At 53.7% G+C, this 17,640-nt stretch overlaps 1 protein-coding gene across 2 annotated transcripts in view; it reads left to right on the top strand.

The window, feature by feature from the left end:
• The first annotated feature begins 3,840 nt into the window (after positions 1-3,840).
• Positions 3,841-17,640, top strand: part of SORL1 (sortilin related receptor 1) — a 40,670-nt gene continuing 26,870 nt past the window's right edge. For both annotated transcript variants that reach the window (XM_041480619.1, XM_041480618.1), the window contains exons 1-18: positions 3,841-3,951; positions 4,256-4,381; positions 4,632-4,793; positions 5,510-5,577; positions 6,100-6,280; positions 8,135-8,236; positions 8,945-9,114; positions 9,651-9,843; positions 10,068-10,185; positions 10,668-10,741; positions 12,337-12,425; positions 12,540-12,718; positions 13,682-13,868; positions 14,866-14,994; positions 15,221-15,306; positions 16,890-17,062; positions 17,236-17,367; positions 17,497-17,588. In XM_041480619.1, the coding sequence (XP_041336553.1) occupies positions 3,862-3,951; positions 4,256-4,381; positions 4,632-4,793; positions 5,510-5,577; positions 6,100-6,280; positions 8,135-8,236; positions 8,945-9,114; positions 9,651-9,843; positions 10,068-10,185; positions 10,668-10,741; positions 12,337-12,425; positions 12,540-12,718; positions 13,682-13,868; positions 14,866-14,994; positions 15,221-15,306; positions 16,890-17,062; positions 17,236-17,367; positions 17,497-17,588 (2,351 nt within the window). In that variant the 5' untranslated portion in view covers positions 3,841-3,861. The remainder of the gene's footprint in view (positions 3,952-4,255; positions 4,382-4,631; positions 4,794-5,509; positions 5,578-6,099; positions 6,281-8,134; positions 8,237-8,944; positions 9,115-9,650; positions 9,844-10,067; positions 10,186-10,667; positions 10,742-12,336; positions 12,426-12,539; positions 12,719-13,681; positions 13,869-14,865; positions 14,995-15,220; positions 15,307-16,889; positions 17,063-17,235; positions 17,368-17,496; positions 17,589-17,640) is intronic.

Below are 17,640 nucleotides of genomic sequence, written 5' to 3'. Positions count from 1 at the left end.
GCTTATGACACAGCAGTAATAACTTATTCACCATTCAGAAATCCCCTGGGAACTGCATTTGTTTGGATGGGAAAACACCCCGGTGATCCCTAGGAATCTTTGTTCTGCTCTGTTTTACAGCACTGAGCCCCAGCCCTGAGCTGTCACAGTACATCACCTCCCGAGGAACCGCGATTGCCCGGCTCGAGCTGCAGTGCCAGCCCCAGAGCTGGAGCTTTAATCCTCAACAAAGCAAACCCAGGGACACACACAGCGAGCTCCCAAGCCTGCTGGACACCAAGAGTAGCCCCCAGTGCTGTCCTGTCACTTGTCACTGCTGTTACAAGTCAGCCAGCACACGGTATTTCTGCTGGCAGCTCACCACAGCCAGCGGTGGGATTTCTGCACGGGGAAGTCATGCTTCCCACACAGAGCAGGGGCTCCAAGGCTGGGATTTAGAGGGAAGGGCTTGAGAGCAGCTCCAGAGAGCTGTCCCTGGCCAGCCTGCACCTCGCTGGAGCTTTCACTTGTCACATGCCAGGGGTGAGCCACCTCCACAAGCAAAATCCTTCTCCAAACTCCAAATGTGGGCATAGGCAACTAAGAGGGATGAGACAGGAAGGGAAGCTGGAAGTTTAGGTGCCAAAGCACATGGACAGGGCTCTTCCCCCAGCCCTGGGCACTGGAGGAGTCAGCACTGCACTCATCCAGGTCTCCTCAATTCTTGAGGAGCTCTCATCACTTCTCCAGGCTCAGCAGGGCAACACTTCCACCTCGGCTCCCAGAAATTCCCTCTGCCAGCCCAACCTGGAGCTCTCAGAAGCTCATACCACTCTCAGATGCCACCTCCAGGGGCTGTCCTCTTCCCATCCCATTCCTGCAGGGCATTTATTTGTTGGAAGATGTTATTAACAAAGAAATACACACAGAGCAAAGCTAGAAACGTTGACTCCATTAACCACAGCTACAAGCAGCCTCTGCTATGTCTTGGCTCCACTTTTCCCCTCCTGGACTTCATTTGGCACCTTACATATTAGGAGGGCAAATTAGAATTTCATGCATATTTCATATACACTTAATCACTTGGCAAAGACCAAAACACTTCCCCATTAAGTGGAATTTATGCTAAATGCTGTTTCCATTAGGCGCCAGTCACTGCCTGTTCAGAGGTTACACCAGTTCCCCAGGCTTGTCCCCTGCTAGGGGAGGTGAGGACACTGTGACAGTGCCACAGCAGCAGGACAGGGTCCCCAACAGCAGCCTGATCCCAAAGCTATTCCACAAAGCCCATCCTGGTTAATGGGACATAGCTGCTGTCTGCGGGGTCCTGTTTGGTGCTCCCCTGAGCCACTTGGGTCCCCTCAGAGCTCTGAAGGGCTGCAAGGCAGCAAAAACCAAAAATGTGAGGCTCATAAACCGAGCCACTGCTGTACAACCCCTTCCTGGGAGACTTGGAGCATCCTTGTGTTGCCTTCTCCTGCTTTACACCCTCTAGTAAGAGCTTCTCCAGCTGCTCCAAACCTTCCTGCTGAGCACTCCTTCCTCCTACCAGGGAGCCAGACCTTGCCTGTCTCCAGTTTGCCTTTATACAGGGACTCTGCCATCCTCAAACTGCCCGAGCTCACCCTGCTCCTCAAGGGCCAGCAAAGCTCAGCTGGCTCCCCTGAACCCCAACATGTTGCCCCTGGTTTTTGGGTTTCACTTCACTTCACTTCCCAAGTCTCAAAAAAAGGGATCTTGGTGTCTGCTTTATCTTGCAAGAAAAAAAGAGAGAGAGATTTACTGCTGAGGTTAAATCAAGGTGCAGATAGGAGTCTCCTCTGGTTTTCCTGCTTTTGAAACTCCAAGTGTCGGATTTCTTGTGGGGAAAAAAAGAAAAAGAAAAAAAAAAGAAAAAAAAGATAAGTACTATTAAAATTGACACTGAGGTAGTAACAAACCCCTCTTGACTGAGGGGATTGAAAGAGCCAAGCTCTGTGCTCTAACAGCGCCCAGCTCCAGCCTGGTCACCGAAAAAGCTGCACCCAAAATAACCAACAGAGATGTGGGAGATTTAAACGGGGTTATTCTGCTTCCAGAGCAGGGGAGGGGGACGGGGAGTGCAGAGCTCAGTTCCACACCCCAGGCTGCCTGCCGGCTGTCTCAGTGTGCAGCAGCAATTCCTCCTCCTCCGGCCTGTTTCCCTGCATCCTCAAACAGCGTCTCTTCCTTTTCATTTTTATTTTGTTTTCTTTTCCAGCGGGCACGCAGGGCTCTGGCTGCCTGGCTTTGTAGCTGCTGCTGCTGATGCCTGACCTAAATCTGTGCCGCGTTCGTAGCCAGGAGCTCCGGCGGGGTTTGCCCGGTGGGGGGGTCCGTGCCCGGGCAGCCGGGGGATGCTCGGACCCCGGGGGATGCTCGGGCCCGGGGGATACTCCGGCCTGGGGGATGCTCCGGCTCCCTGGGGATGCTCGGACCCCGGAGGATGCTCCGGCCCCGGGAATGCTCGGGTCCGGGGGACGCTCCAGACCCAGGGGATTCTCCGGCCCCGGGGGATACTCGGACCTCGGGAATGCTCGGGCACGGGGGATGCTCCGGCCCCGAGGGGTGCTCGGGCACCGGGGGATGCTCGGGAGATGCTCGGGCGCCGGGGGATTCTCCGGCTCCGGGGGTGCTCTGGCCCGGGGGATGCTCCCGCCCCGGGGATGCTCCGGCCCTGGGGATACTCAGGAGATGCTCAGGCCTCGGCCCGTCCGGCCCCCGGGGGATGCTCCAGCCCCAGGAATGCTCCAGCCCCCAGGATGCTCCCTGCCGGAGTTGGGGTCGGTTCTCTTTCCTCTCCTGTGAGCCTATTGCATAAGAGGGATTTGAGGGCTTCTAGCTGGCTCTCCCCCCCTCCACTCCCGCCCGTCTTCTTCCAGAATAAAGACCTTGTTTTTCCAAGCGTTTGGCTTGCTGGAGGTTAAAGCAGCCCCTTCTTCCAGGCGGTGCTGCTCGCTGGTCCCGGGGTCAGCGAGAGCTGCAGGGTATCAAGCCTAAGAAGGGCTTATCCCTGTATTTTTACAGCTTCCCAAGGCCCCGGCTCCGGGCTTAGAGCCCTGGGCTGAGCTGTGGCGTGCGAGGGCTCAGGCACGCACTCCTCCAGCGGGGCACCCATCCACGGCCGGGCTGAGCCGCTCTGGGCTGTCCCTGCTGGCTGGTGACAGCCACCGAGGGTTTGTCCTGCGCCCTCAGCTCCCACCGTGCTGGTGCTGAGAGAGCCTCCCCACAGAAACCAGCGCTGTGCTGGCAGATACAGCACATGTGGGATGGTGCACGGCTCCCTGTGTGCTGGAATCATGAAATATCCTGAGCTGGAAGGGACCCAGTCCTTGGCCCTGCACAGGCACCCCAACAATCACACCCTGTGCATCCCTGGGAGCGCTGTCCAAACACTCCTGGAGCTCCTGGGGCTGTGCCCATTCCCTGGGGAGCACTCAGCATGCTCTGGGGGAAGAACCTTTCCTGATATCCAGCTAAACCTCCCCTGAAGCAGCTCAGGGCAGTGCCTCGAGTCCTGCCACTGGTCACCAGAGAGAAGGGATCAGTGCCTGGCCCTCTGCTTCCCTGTGGCCTCATCAGCCTGGATTTGAAAACATTTCCCAGTCCTTGGTTTGAGTTTGCATTCTCATCATTGCCCAAATCCTATTTGTCTGAGGAAGAATAAAGGGAAAACTTACCCTTTTAGGACATTCTGCCAACATGTTCAGGAGAGATGCTGCTTTGAATGGGTTTTCCCAGAGTCTGGTATTTCCAAGGAAGGGTGGCATGAGAGGATGTTTGCTGTCCCCATGGGTGAGGCTGTGACTCAGGGTGTCCTTTTCCTTGGTGTTGCAGGTCAGCCTCAATGATTCCCACAATCAGATGGTCGTTCACTGGGCAGGAGAGAAGAGCAACGTGATTGTGGCCTTGGCCAGGGACAGCCTGTCCTTGCTGGGTCCCAAAAACAGTGATGTAAGTAACACACCCTGGCCCTCTCCAGGTGCACCTTTGGCTTCTGGGCCAGGCAAGGTGATGGTAGCTGCTGAGCTACAGCCTGACTTGCTCTTGTGTCCTGAGAGACACAAAAAAAGTCCCACAAGTTTGGGTTCAGAGGCACAAAAATATTAAATATCCTCTGTGCTGCCCCATGGGTTCAAGGCATGGTTGGGAAAATCTCAAATCTTTCCCCGCCTCATAGTTCACTGAGTTTTCACCAAATCTGTCAGAAGGGAGCTCAAAACTTTGTGCTTCTCATTGTGTGGCTTCTTCTTTGCAGGTTTACGTGTCCTATGACTATGGGAAGAGTTTTAAGAAGATTTCGGAGAGGTTCAGCTTCGATGGGGGGAACAGCAGCGAGGTGGCCATCGCCCAGTTCTACCACAGCCCAGCTGACAACAAGAGGGTGAGGGCAGCTGGGCCTTTGTCCCTGCTGTCACAGGGAGCCTGGACACCCCTTTGCTGTCCCTGGGGCAGAGGTGGCATGTGCCAGGCACTTCTTGTGCCTTGGTGAGGGTCAGAGTGTGGTGGGAGAGGGGCAAATTCTTCTCCTCCAAAGTTTGTCCTCCCAAAAGCTCCCTTGGGATGTGCACCTTCATTGCTGCCAGCCTGAGCTCTGCTCTGACCTTCTCCCCTGTCTGTGCCTCCACTCCCAGTATATCTTTGTGGATGCCTTTGCCCCGTACCTCTGGATCACCACCGACTTCTGCAACACCATCCAAGGCTTCTCCATCCCCTTCAGAGCAGCAGACCTCCTCCTGCACAGCAGGAACCCCAACCTCCTCTTGGGCTTCGACAGGTCTCACCCAAAAAAACAGGTGAGCACTTGGCTCAGGTGGGGAACCAGCATCCTAGCCCTGCCCTGCTGTGATGTTCCTGTGGCCTCTCACAGCTGAGAGCCACCGTGCCTCGTGCCAGGGCCATGTGGCTTCATGCTTTGGCCATTCAGGGAGTCTGATCTCACATGCAGAGCTGTCCAAATCTGCATGACACTCCCTTCCCTACAGTCTGTCCTGTTCTCTCCTCTGGAGAATGAGGATACAGTCCCTGCAGGCTGCCTGTCTTATTTCCCTTCCTTTCTCCTCCATCCACGCTGCTCCCAAGCACATCCATCACCCCAGCTATCGTGGCCATAACTCACCACAGAGCACTGGCAGCTGAGGCAGGATGACCTCTGCAGTGTTTCATGTGGGCCTGTGGTTTGGCTTTGGGTCCTGAATAACAAATTGCTGCTTGAATACAAACGCTTTTTTTTTTCCCCTCTGGAGCTGTTGGGTAAAGACTGAAAATAATTACAGCACCTTCAGATAGACACAATGAGTAAAACCTGGAGGTGAAACAGTGGGAAATCCTTCTGGTAGAAGGCTAAAGGACATTTTTTTTGCTGTTTGGGTTATCTATCATTAACAGAAAAGTTCATGTTGCTCCTGGAGCTGCCACATGACTTTTCAGGCATGGGAGTAGCCATTGGGTCTCTTGAAGGATTGGGTCTGTGTCCCAATCCTACTGGCATCTCTCACCTTTATTGTTGCAGCTCTGGAAATCAGATGACTTTGGCCAGACCTGGATAATGATTCAGGAACACGTGAAGTCCTTTTCTTGGTATGTATTGCAGCCAGCTCCTGTCTTCTCTCACTCCTCACTTCTTGCACTGTTTGCTGCCCTGTGGGAACCAAGAATCTGGGTACCGGGGTGTGCTCCAGCTCTGCCCCCTGCTCCCCTCACCCTGCACTGTTGGCAAGTGGCACAGCAAGGTGACAAGTGACAGCCACCCACACTGGCACCCAAGGGTGTTTTTCTTCCCCCTACCCCATCTCCTTGCTCCTGCTGCCTTCTTCTGCCATCCCACCGCATCCCACCACATCCCCTGTCCTCCCCAGCTCCTGTCTTCTCTCTCTCCTCACTTCTTGCACTGTTTGCTGCCCTGTGGCAACCAAGAGTCTGGGTACCAGGGTGTGCTCCAGCCCTGCTACCCTCACCCTGCATTTTGGGCATGTGGCACAGCAAGGTGACAAGTGACAGCCACCCACACTGGCACCCAAGGATGTTTCCCATTCTCCTACCCCATCTCCTTGCTCCTGCTGCCTTCTTCTGCCATCCCACCACGTCCCCTGTGGTCCCCAGGGGGGTTGAGCCCTATGACAAGCCCAGCACGGTGTACATCGAGCGGCACGAGCCCTCGGGGGCCTCGACCGTCATCCGCAGCACAGACTTCTTCCAGAGCCGGGAGAACAAGGAGGTCATCCTGGAAGATGTCGAAGATTTCCAGCTCAGGGACAAATACATGTTTGCAACCAAGTCTGTGGTGAGTGGCGCGCGAGGAATTCGCTGCCGAGGGTGGATGCGGTGCAGAGCCACGGCGGGCAAGAGCATCTGCCAGGGGTGCTGCCGCTCTCTGCTGCGCCTCACAGCCTTCAGACCTCACTGGCTTGTCACAGAGGTGTCACCCAGCCTGCCAGCAGCTGCCAGCCCCTGTGGGCTCACAGCAGTGGCTGCCCGTGCCGCTCTCCCAGTGGTGTTTCCATACCCCTGCCTCGGGCAGGCTGGGCAGAAGTAGGTCATCCTGCAGAGGGCTGGGACCCGGGAAAAAACACAGGATGGCTGGGAAGGACGTCGGGGTGGGGGTGGCAGGGGAAGGGGGATGTGGCTCGGCAGCTCGGTGGTTAAAGGAGGCCGCTTGTCAGAGGAGATTACCATCAAATGTGGACCAGGTCCAAGCAGCCTAATGTGCTCCAGCCTGGAAAGAAAGCTGCATTTTCAGTCTGCTTGCCTAAGAAAAGAGGATGTGGGTGAGCAAAAGTGGTCTTTTGGTCCCTCTGCAGCCAGTTCTTGGCCAAGTTCGAACAAACCTGAAAGAAAGCAAGAAAGTGTCTGTGCTTCCTCTGAGGGCCAGGCCTTTCTAGATCAGAAACAGCATCAGAGGGATAAAGTCCGGATCCTTCTAGAATGTAAGGAGCAGCTTTCTTTTCAGAAGATGCATTTCTCCCCTGCAGCTGCCATGGAGTGCTTTAAGAAGGAACCCTTTATTTAGGGGTGACTGCTGGCAGAACCAGGGAGGGTTTCCTAGGCAGTAAGTGACAGGTGTGTCACCTCCTGCCCCCTGAGCGGGCACAGCGGTGTCTGACAGAGGCAGGGAATGTTTGCAGAGCAATTTCAGTTTCTCAGAAGTCCCCCTTGCAGGTAGTACAGGCTGTAACTCCCAGGGCCCAGCCCCTTGGCACTGTGCCTGCTCTGTGGTTTGCAGGAGATTTTATCGAGGGCTCGGTGCTGGTGTAGGGTGAAACACTGGGGGTGGTTTGTGTCTCTGCAGAGAAGCCACTGAGCTCAGGGACAGCATCCTGAAAGCATGAGGAGGGTTTGGGCACCATTTGGGGGTGCTTTGGAGCTTTTACTGCTTCTGGAGCACTCAGGGGCCAGCGGGCAGCACTCCCTGCTTCCTCCTGCAGCTGTAATGACTAAACATCAATAAAATCACCCCTATTCCACCCCACGGCAAGCGCTGCTGGGAAACACCGAGACAGAGCGAGGCTGGCTGCTAGCCCCTCATTTGGGAATCACATCCCCAGCTCTGGAATGAGGCATTTGCCTCCAAGCCTGGCTGCAGCAGGGGCGGTGCTGGGGAAAGGACAGGCTGGGTGGCAGTGGCGCCCAGGGCTCTGACTTCTGCTCCTTTCCGTGGGAGGCATGGTTGCTTAGTGATACAGAGGCTGGGGAAAAAAGAAAAAAAACAAACCAAAAACCAGGCCGCTTATTTTTGGAGCCTAGATCTGGGTTTAGGTCCTCACCATTGGCATCCTGTATGAAATAGGTTGCCCCCAGCTTTTTTGCTTTCTCGGCTTCGCGCCGGAGCCTTTCGTTTTTGCGCAAATCGGTAAAAATAGGAAGGAAAGGTCAGTGTGCTCTGAGGAGAAAGGAGGAATTAAACCCAGCCTCCTTACCCCCACCTGACTGCCCAGGAAGGACAGTTTGTCTCCTTGCTGAGGCCTGGCTGTGGCAATTTAAACCCTGAGTGGGGAACACTGCTCCCAGCATCGCGCAGCTGCTGTGCTTTGCCCACATGCAGGGAGGGGAAATCCCAGGCACTGGGTGATCGCAGTGGAGATGAGGGTGGTTTTTTGGGGTGAGAGCCCCTCCTAACGTGTCCCTGTGCTCTGCACAGCGTTTGCTCGGCAGCTCACAGCCCCCCTCAGTCCAGCTCTGGGTCTCCTTCAACCGCAAGCCCATGCGGGTGGCACAGTTCGTTACCAAGCATCCAATTAAGGTAAGTGGTGCTTCCCGAGCAGCTTCCCAGCTCCCTGCCTTGCCAAGGACACCCTGCAGTGCCAGCAGCAGGTCCAGATGCTGCAGGAGAGGGAAGGGACCTCGTATGACCCTGCTGGGGGAGTGGCAGAGCAAAGGCTCACGTTGGGATGATCTCGCGGTTTACACGATGGCACCTGGACAGTCACTGGGGATGGGGGCTGGCAGCAAAGCCCAGATACCAGAGAGGGGCTAATCCCACTGCTCTGACTCTGCTTTTGGGGACTTTCCCTCTTCCCATGGCGTGGGGTGCACTGGCATGACCTGGAGCATCCAATTCTTGCAGGCTGAGGAAGCCCAGGGCACCAGGGCTTGCAAAGAGTCCTTGATGCATGAACCAGATACGCTGTGGTGTCCCCAGGCTGGTGGGGATGCAGGAGGGCATGAGAAGCAAGTTTTGGTGCTTGGCAGAGCAGTGGGGTGCACTCCCAGCCTCAGGGAGGTGAGGTCCAGCACACATGGGGCTTGGCCACCAATGCTGCTTCCAGGGGGCTTTGCAGGGCAGAGGATGGGAATCACTGTGGGGGGAACACAACAGAAAAAGCAAAGTGGAGATTTTCTTCCTGCTGAGTGGAAAAAATACAAAAAGGTGGAAGCAAGCTAAGAAGGAATCCAAACCCTCCATGTGTGCACACACACACACACAAAGCCCGTTCTTTGTGTCCCAAAGGAATATTACATTGCTGATGCCTCGGAGGACCAGGTGTTTGTGTGTGTCAGCCATGACAACAACCGCACCAACCTCTACATCTCGGAGGCTGAGGGCCTGAAGTTCTCCCTGTCTCTAGAAAATGTGCTCTACTACAGCCCAGGGGGAGCCGGCAGCGACACCTTGGTCAGGTAAGACAGGACTTATCACAGCAATGGTCCCCTGAACGGGGAATAATTAGCACTGACTCCATGATTGCAGAAGGCTGATTAATTGCTTTATTCTATTATACTATATTATACTATACTATACTTATTAAGAAGCTCGTAACCCTTACCGACAGTCTGATACAGCTTTGACCTAATTGGTCAATCCATCCAAACACCATCCAGTGCCCAATTAAAAAACCACCCTTTGGTAAACAAATCTCCATAACACATTCCACATGTGCACAACAACAGGTGCAGCAAGTGGAGATAGGAATTGTTTCTCATTCTTTTCTCTGAGCTTTCTCACAGCTTCCCAGGAAAATCCTGGGAGAGAGCTGTCTCTCTCTGTTCAGAGGATATGTGATTACCACGACGACTCACCCCATGGCAAATGAGAACATCGACCAAAATCCGCGATTTCTGGCTGTGCCGGATCAATGCGTTACCTTCGCCTGCCAATCCCCCACATCCCCAGACTTATGGGAAGGGGTTCAATTTCCATTTTGCCGACCCCACAGGTACTTTGCCAACGAGCCCTTTGCGGATTTCCACCGCGTGGAAGGCGTGCGGGGCGTCTACATCGCCACGCTGATCAACGGCTCCTTCAGCGAGGAGAACATGCGCTCCGTCATCACCTTCGACAAGGGCGGCACCTGGGAGCTGCTCCAGCCCCCCACTCAGACCCATTATGGGGAGCACATCGACTGCCAGGTACCACGGGGTGGTGGGAGAGGGAGAAGACCCCCCAGATGGGGCATTTGGGGATGTGGTTTATTAGTGGTGGGCTTTGTGATCTCGGAGAACACGTCACTCTACGAAAAGAGGTTGAAACAGCGATGCCACCACAAAAGAGTCCCTCCTGGCCTTTCCAAGCAGAGAGGACTGGACTAGACAGCATGAGGGATGGATGTTGATCCACTGTTCTGCTTTCCCAGTTGTCCCAGGGCTGCTCTCTCCACCTGGCCCAGCGCCTGAGCCAGCTGCTGAATTTCCAGCTGCGCAGGATGCCCATTCTCTCCAAGGAGTCAGCGCCAGGACTGATCATTGCCACTGGTACTGCTTTTCCCTTGGCTTGGGGGGTGTTGTTGCCAGGCAGTATTTAGTTTGTACAAGCAGGTTATAAAATGCAATTAAATGGTGCATTTTGCTGTCCTTTCTTTGCTGCAGTCCCCATACAGTAATTACAGAATGAACATTTCACTGCAGCACAGAGATGTGAGAAACCTGCTCTGTTCTGATCCTCTTTCCTGATCCTTGTGAAGGGCTTCTTTAAGATTCAGAAATTCCTGTTTGTCTCGCTCTGTTACTGAAGAAAGCACACATTTTGTTTAATCATGTTTGTAGCCATGGGTTTTTCCCCCATCTGCTTTTAAAACTTGAAATAGTCCTTGAAATATTTGCTTTTGAAGGGATTAATTTATAGTGTGAAAATTCATCTCCTCAATCACAGATAAAAATAGTTTGGAGGTGTCTGGCTTCCTTTTAAGCAATCACTTTGCATTCCTCAAGAAGGATGATTTCTCCCATTCTCCCAGGCTCCGTTGGCAAGAACATGGCAAGGAAAACCAATGTTTATGTCTCGAGCAGTGCTGGAGCAAGGTGGAGAGAGGTAAGGCTGCTCTTACACCTGCCAGATTGGCCAGCCTGGTGGGGGAACAGGAAGAATTTTGGCAGCAGTATAGATGAGTTACATTAAAGGTGATTTCGTATGAATCCAAGATCTGGAAGGTGCTCAATGCCTTAAAACAAGGGAAAAAGGTTTTTAGGTGAAGGACCAGGTGTGGGTTGGTTGGAGATGAACCTCTGGTGTGGATGGTGGATTCAGACACAGGAGAGCTCCCTCCTCTGTTTTTCCTTTCCACCTGGCAGGACTTCTCCTCAGCACGGGGCATTTGGTGTCTTTGAGATGGGACTGACAGCCAGGACTTTGTGTGTGAGAGAGTTTGGAGAGGCTCTGGCTTCTTCCAGAGAAATGGGACGCTGCCCTCGGTTTATGGGGAGTTTGCTGCTGTTTACTGAGTGGATGTTCTGGTCTGTGGCAGTGTTTGTGGTGTGCCTGTGCACTCTGCAGCCAGTGTGATGTGGTATTCCAACATCTGCAAGCTATTTAATCCTGGGAGCTGAGCAGCCTCCTTCTCCTCCCGCGAGTGTGAGCGGTCGGGGTGAGGTCTGGGCAGCTGCAGTGGGGCTGGGGACATGCCACAGGTCTGGCTGATGCCAAAGGTGGTTCAGAGGCTGCTCCTGGCTCCAAAACCCAGCTGGAGAGCAGCTGTGGGGACCCTGCAGCCAGGCAGGAGCTGGCAGATGGGGCAGGGTATCCAAAACCAGAGACTTTCAAGTGCCAAGCTCCACAGGTTTGCCTTGGAGTGCAGTTAAAACATTCTGAGGAAGTGTTGATCCAAAGCTCCTGACTGATCTTAGTATCATGAGCAGAGGTGCAGAATGACCCAGCAGTGGAGCTGAGAAGCAGCACCACTCCTTCTGCTCAGCTTTGGCCAGCAGCAGGCTGGGAGGCTCTGCAGATCACTGGGGTAATTTCACAGCCCAGAGAAGAAAGGAACAATGCATTCAGTGCCCTGTGAATGTCCCCAAGTGTGACAGCACGTCCTGTGAGCAGGGTCTGGCATGGACACGCTCCTTGTTTGCATCCCAAGGTGCTCTGGGCTCCCTGGATGGGAAAGCAAAGCTGATTGTGTGCTGCAGGTGTAGGTGAGCGTGAGATCCAAGCTTGTTGCCATGGATGAATTGTCTCCAGGGCTTGTTTCTGCATGCCATGGCCCCACTTCTCTCTGAACACTCACAAGACGTTCCACAGCCTGAGGGCCAACTTCTCTGCAGTCCTGGGATGGCCACAAGTCACTGCTGGGTGTCAGGAAAACCTCACAGAGGTGACAAATGAGAGGAGGAGTGATGGACTCTGGTTTTGTGTCATGGCAGTTCTTCACTGATTCTTTCCCTGCACAGAGCACAGGAAGAGCAGAGTCCAGGGCTCAGGGCAGCTTTTACACACATCTCTTAGGGGAAATGGGCTGGCTATTCTCATCTGCAGATGGTGTCCCATAAATGCTTGAATCTCTGGTGCCACCAAACACTTGATTTGGCCAAGGCTGAAGCATTAGCTTGGCTCAGGCAGAGTTTCTGACAAAGCCATTTCCCTTCATTCAGCACAGCTCTGGTCACCCCTCAGCACTGTCTCTCTTCCAGGCACTGTCTGGACCCCACTACTACACCTGGGGTGACCACGGTGGAATTCTGGTGGCCATCGCCCAAGGCACCGAGACCGACCAGCTCAAGTGAGTGTCAGGGCACAGGGACTGCCTCTGCTGCTTGGCTGGGGATGGCAGAGAGTGCCCTGCAGCAGGCAGGACATGCCCCTGGCATCTCTCCCAATCCCCTTTTTTGTGCAGGTACAGCACAAACGAAGGGGAAACCTGGAAAGTGTTCACGTTCTCGGAGAAGCCGGTGTTTGTGTACGGCCTCCTGACCGAGCCCGGCGAGAAGAGCACCATATTCACCATCTTTGGCTCCTACAAGGAGAATGGCCACAGCTGGCTGATCCTGCAGATCAACACCACTGACGTGCTGGGTAAGGGGACGGGTGGCAGAGCCATCTCTGGGGTGGCTCTGCTTGTTGGAGAGAGGGCATCTCCTCATGCCCTGTCCCAAGTGTCTTATGTCCACATGGACACAGCTGCTGAAGGCACTGGTGTGCCCTGTGCTCTCTCTGAATTCCTTCCCCCCTCACTGAGGAATTTGTTGAAAAGGAAAAGAGGAAAAAAAAAAAATTCCTTCTGAAGGCTTGTGCCTATGAATGTTTTATAACCCATTTCAGCTTTGATTGCGAGGCAGCATTTTAATCAAAGCGCAGTTAAACCCAGCAGAGGAATTTGCTTGACTAAAATTTATCACCGATTCCCTTGACGTTTTGTTGGGAACAGATCTGTTTGGTAACCAGAACGACTTCATTCAGATTCCCTGTCACTGCCAGGGAGCTGCCTGTTCCCTCCTGTCACCGCGTGCCGCCGCACGCTCCCAGCTGGAGCTCTCCTTGCCTTGCCTTCCCTGTGGGATAGGGCTGGGGCCTTGCTCTTTGGAGGAAGTTTTGTGCCAGGGGAGGGTGGAGAGGGGAGGGAATCACAGAATCATTCACAGAATGAACTAGGTGGGAAAAGACCTTTGGTTGGAAAAGCCCCAACACATCCTCATCAGCTAAACCATGGCACGAGTGCCACGTCCAGTCTTGTTTTAAACACCGCCAGGGATGGTGACTCCATCCCCTCCCTGGGCAGGTGATTCCAGTGCCCAATCACTCTTTCAGTGAAGAATTTTTCCCTGATGTCCAACCTGAACTTCCCTTGGCACAGCTTAAGGCTGTGTCCTCGTTTTCTCAGTGGTTGCCAGGAGAAGAGACATTCCTGTGGTGTGGGGCTGGATGCCAGCACGCCTGGCACTCCTGGGTACCCAGGGACATCAGCATCTCTCTGTCTTTAAACCTGAGGCTCTGCAAATGCTGCATTTTTCTGCACCCCGACCTTGTTTCTCCTCTCAGGGGTCCCTTGCACAGAGAATGACTACAAGCTGTGGTCACCCTCGGACGAGCGAGGCAATGAATGTTTGCTGGGGCATAAAACCGTTTTCAAAAGGAGGACTCCTCATGCGACCTGCTTCAATGGGGAAGACTTTGACAGGCCTGTCATGGTCTCCAACTGCTCTTGTACGAGGGAGGACTTTGAATGGTAAAATACCAATTAATTTCTTCTAGTCTGGATTGTAAATCCAAGATAAGTGTCCGTGACCAATCGCTCCGAGTGAACAAACATCCAATTTACGTAGCTCGGAATGTCGCTGCTTCATTTTATAGCAGAGAGGAAACCAAACAGACTGAAAACATCCTTTCATGAATAACAGGGCATGAGACTTAATTAATGTCTTTGGAGCCTTTTGGGAGCCTCTGAAAGGTTCCACGGAAGAGGGAAGTATTGTTAATCCATCACCTTCCCAATGATAATGGGTAATTTCCCATCACAGACAGAGATCCACTAAAATCTGTGATTCTGTAGCCACAGGGGTGCAGCTGGCCCTGCTATTGCCCTTGGACTGCAATTCCCACAATCCTGACACTGCTTTCAGGATCAGGAAACACGCTCTGGCAAACTGATGCAAAGGTTTGGGGTTAGAAAGGGAACTGCTTTTTCAGGGCCTGGCCTTTCAGTGGAGCTCACACCAGACTGCTCCTGTCTGATGCTGAGACAAAGTCTGGCTCACCACGAGCAGACTGAGAGCAGCGCTGGTGTGAGCCTGCCTCAGAATTCAGCCCTGGGCTCCCTACAAAATCCCACTGACAAAACCTCTCTCTCCCACAGCGTTTTCCAAAGAACAGCCGCACTGTAACTCCCATTTTGCCAGCAGGACCAGCCAAGAGACAGAGCAGTGACCTGAGCCAGCTCAGCAGCAGCACTGGGGCTTGCAGCCAGCTTTGCAGAGCACACTGCCTCAGCTCTGCCCCGCTGCCTCACCTTCCCCAGCCTGCCTGGCCACTGGCAAAGCTGATTTGCAAAGTGTTCTTGAAACATCCTGTCTGGCTGGGAGATACTCTGTGCAGCTAAATACTGATAATGAATGAAGGGTCACTCTGAGTTCTTAAAAATTCTATGCAAAAATAGACCCATGGTATAGCATGGCTGCATTTTTTGCTTTTCCCTGTCCCTCCCTACATCTTTCTTCTCCTTGCAGTGATTTTGGCTTCAAACTGAGCGATGATTTATCCTTAGAAGTTTGTGTCCCTGACCCTGAGTTTGCTGGGAAGCCCTATGACCCACCAGTCCCTTGCCCTGTTGGCTCAACCTACAGGAAGACTCGAGGGTATGTGCTGTGCTTGGGAGGGCAACCTGATATTCCAAGTGCTGGAATTTATCTTACTGGTGATTAAAAAAACCCCAACCAACCACAAAACCCACAAGAGTGGCAGCAAACGAACGGCACGTTAGGACATACATGGCAATTAAACACCACAGCTTATTCTGGCTGCGCAGGGTGGTTTGTTCACAGTTTTTCCATGGAATAAACTGCCTGGCTCTGTGTGTTGCAGCTACAGAAAGATCTCTGGGGACACTTGCACGGGTGGAGACATCGAGTCGCGGCTGGAGGGGGAGCTGGTGCCGTGCCCGCTGGCGGGTGAGTGCGTGCGGGAGCTGCTCTGGGCACAAGGAGTCCATTCATAAAACCTTTGGCTGGTGCCTCAGGGACCAGGCACAGAGTCCCAGAGGGCTCTCAGACAAAACCTGTGACACAGGAGCCTGGGTGGGTTACAAATCGCCCTCTCCTGTCCTGTGGGCAGAGCTTCTGAGGGTCCTGCTCAGGAGCAGGGTCTGCCCACAGTGCAGAGCCCTCTGAGGGCCTCAGGGGCAGGCTGCCACCCTTATCCTGGTCATGTCCTTGCTGCAGCTGGCTTGAACCCAAGCAGAAAGACAGGAATTAGATCAGACACCCCCATCCTTGGGAAGGTCCCCTTGGGAAGGTCGCACTCTGAGACAGCCACCATGTGCAGCTGAACGATGGCCTTTGGGGCCAGACCAGGGCAGACCTTCATCCCTCACACCTCTGCCTGCCAGAATTCACTCCCCCCAATCCTTATTTTCTCCTCTGGAATGTAAAAGGCACTGTAGCAGTCCCGTGCCCCTGTGCTGCCAGAGTTATTTGCATTCTGCTCATTAGAGCTTTAATTTAATCTGCCGTCACGAGCTGCGTGATCAGCATTGCTGCTTGCTGCAGCTCCAGAGCCTCAGGCAGGGCAGGGGCTCATGGAAGGGCTGGGGAGCTGAGCAGAGCAGCCAGACCCACCAGCAGCAGGCTCCCCTGAACTGCCCTAAAATTTTTCAGCACGCAAAAGATGTTCCAGGTGCGGAGCAGCACGGGGAAGCATCCCCTGTGCTGGGACTCCTGCCAGCTCTGCACTCAGCTTTACTCCTGACACGTTGTTCACCCCTCTGAGCCCTCTTGAGCTATTTGGAGAGCTGTGTTGGGCATGCTGAGAAGGGCCCTGCTGATTGCAAAGTAAACCTGCTGTCCCCACCGGGCCAGCCTTTGAAGTGCTGTGTTCCCAGAGATATCTGGGGATCCGTGCTGGCTCGCTCCATGGTAACACTTTCATGTACAGTATCTGTTTCATATCTCCCTATAATCTCATTAGGGATGCACAGCCAGAGTTACTTACTGACATTAGCTCTACTCATTAATAGCATTATTTGACTTGACTGGTGGTGGGATAATGCCCAGGAGACTTTGTCATGGACCAGGATCCCATTACCTGGATTCGGCTCCATCGGGAAACAAAACCCACTCTGGGATATTGCCTGGGGGCCAGAGTCCCTGAGGATTTGCAGAGTTGCATCACTCCCACTCTTTTTAACGTTGTTTTTTTTTTATTTATTTTGAGGAAGAGGAGATCAGTATTTTGTTTCTTATTGGCAGCACTAAAGTGGAAAGAAAAGGGTCGGGGCAGGTTCTGTGCCTCCTCCTCCTCCTCCTCTTCCTCCTCCTCCTCCTGGACCAGACAATGCCCACAGTGTGTGCCCAGCCCCACGTGAGGCTGTTACCACATTCCCATTAACCTAACCCCACTGAGACAAAAGCTCTTTCCCTCCCCGAGGTGCTAAACCAGCGGTGAAAAACACCTGCTATTTCCTTTCTTTTGCCCCTCCAGTAGCCAAAAACGAGGCCACTAGTTTAGGCCACTAAATAAGGCCCTGTTGTTGCAGAGGAGAACGAGTTCATCCTCTACGCCACCCGCTACTCCATCCACCGCTACGACCTGGCCTCGGGCGTCAGCGAGGAGCTGCCCCTGGCCGGGCTCAGGGGGGCTGTGGCCCTGGATTTTGACTACGAGCACAACTGCCTGTACTGGGCTGATGTCACTCTGGACATCATCCAGGTGAGCTGGGAGCAGGGAGGCATCCCCTCCTTGCCACCCGGGTGTTGCATCCGCACCCTGAAACGCAAATGTTTGTCCTGGTACTCCTCCCCGCCGAGCTGTCTGTCACCTGGCCTTCAGGCTTCAGGCAGTTCCTCGTCTTTTATTCTGATTATTTTTGTTTTTTTCCCCAGCGTCTCTGTCTCAACGGCAGCTCTGGGCAGGAAATAATCATAAGCACTGGGTTGGAAACAGTGGAAGCTTTGGCTTTTGAGCCTCTCAGCCAGCTGCTCTACTGGGTCAACGCTGGGATTCCCAAAATCGAGGTACAGCTCTGCCCACCCGTGGCAGTGCATATTTTATTAAGGAGCAATAATTGCCTGCCACAGAATTTGTGTCACTTCAAGCAGTGCCAGCAGCAAACACACCTGTCCTGGGTTTGGTTTTGGGTCTAGGTTGCCAATCCAGATGGAGACCTGAGACTCACAGTCCTCAACTCCTCGATACTGGAGCGACCCAGAGCCCTGGCTCTGGTTCCCCGAGATGGGTAAGAAAGGAAACATCACAAGTATTTCCCTGCTATTCCCAAGGGAAAACTG

This window comes from Pyrgilauda ruficollis, unplaced genomic scaffold, assembly GCF_017590135.1.
Source record: "Pyrgilauda ruficollis isolate IOZ18807 unplaced genomic scaffold, ASM1759013v1 scaffold52, whole genome shotgun sequence".
NCBI classification, from domain to species: domain Eukaryota; kingdom Metazoa; phylum Chordata; class Aves; order Passeriformes; family Passeridae; genus Pyrgilauda; species Pyrgilauda ruficollis.
The sequence above is the reverse complement of the archived record's forward strand: the minus strand, read 5'-3'. Positions and strand labels throughout refer to the sequence as shown.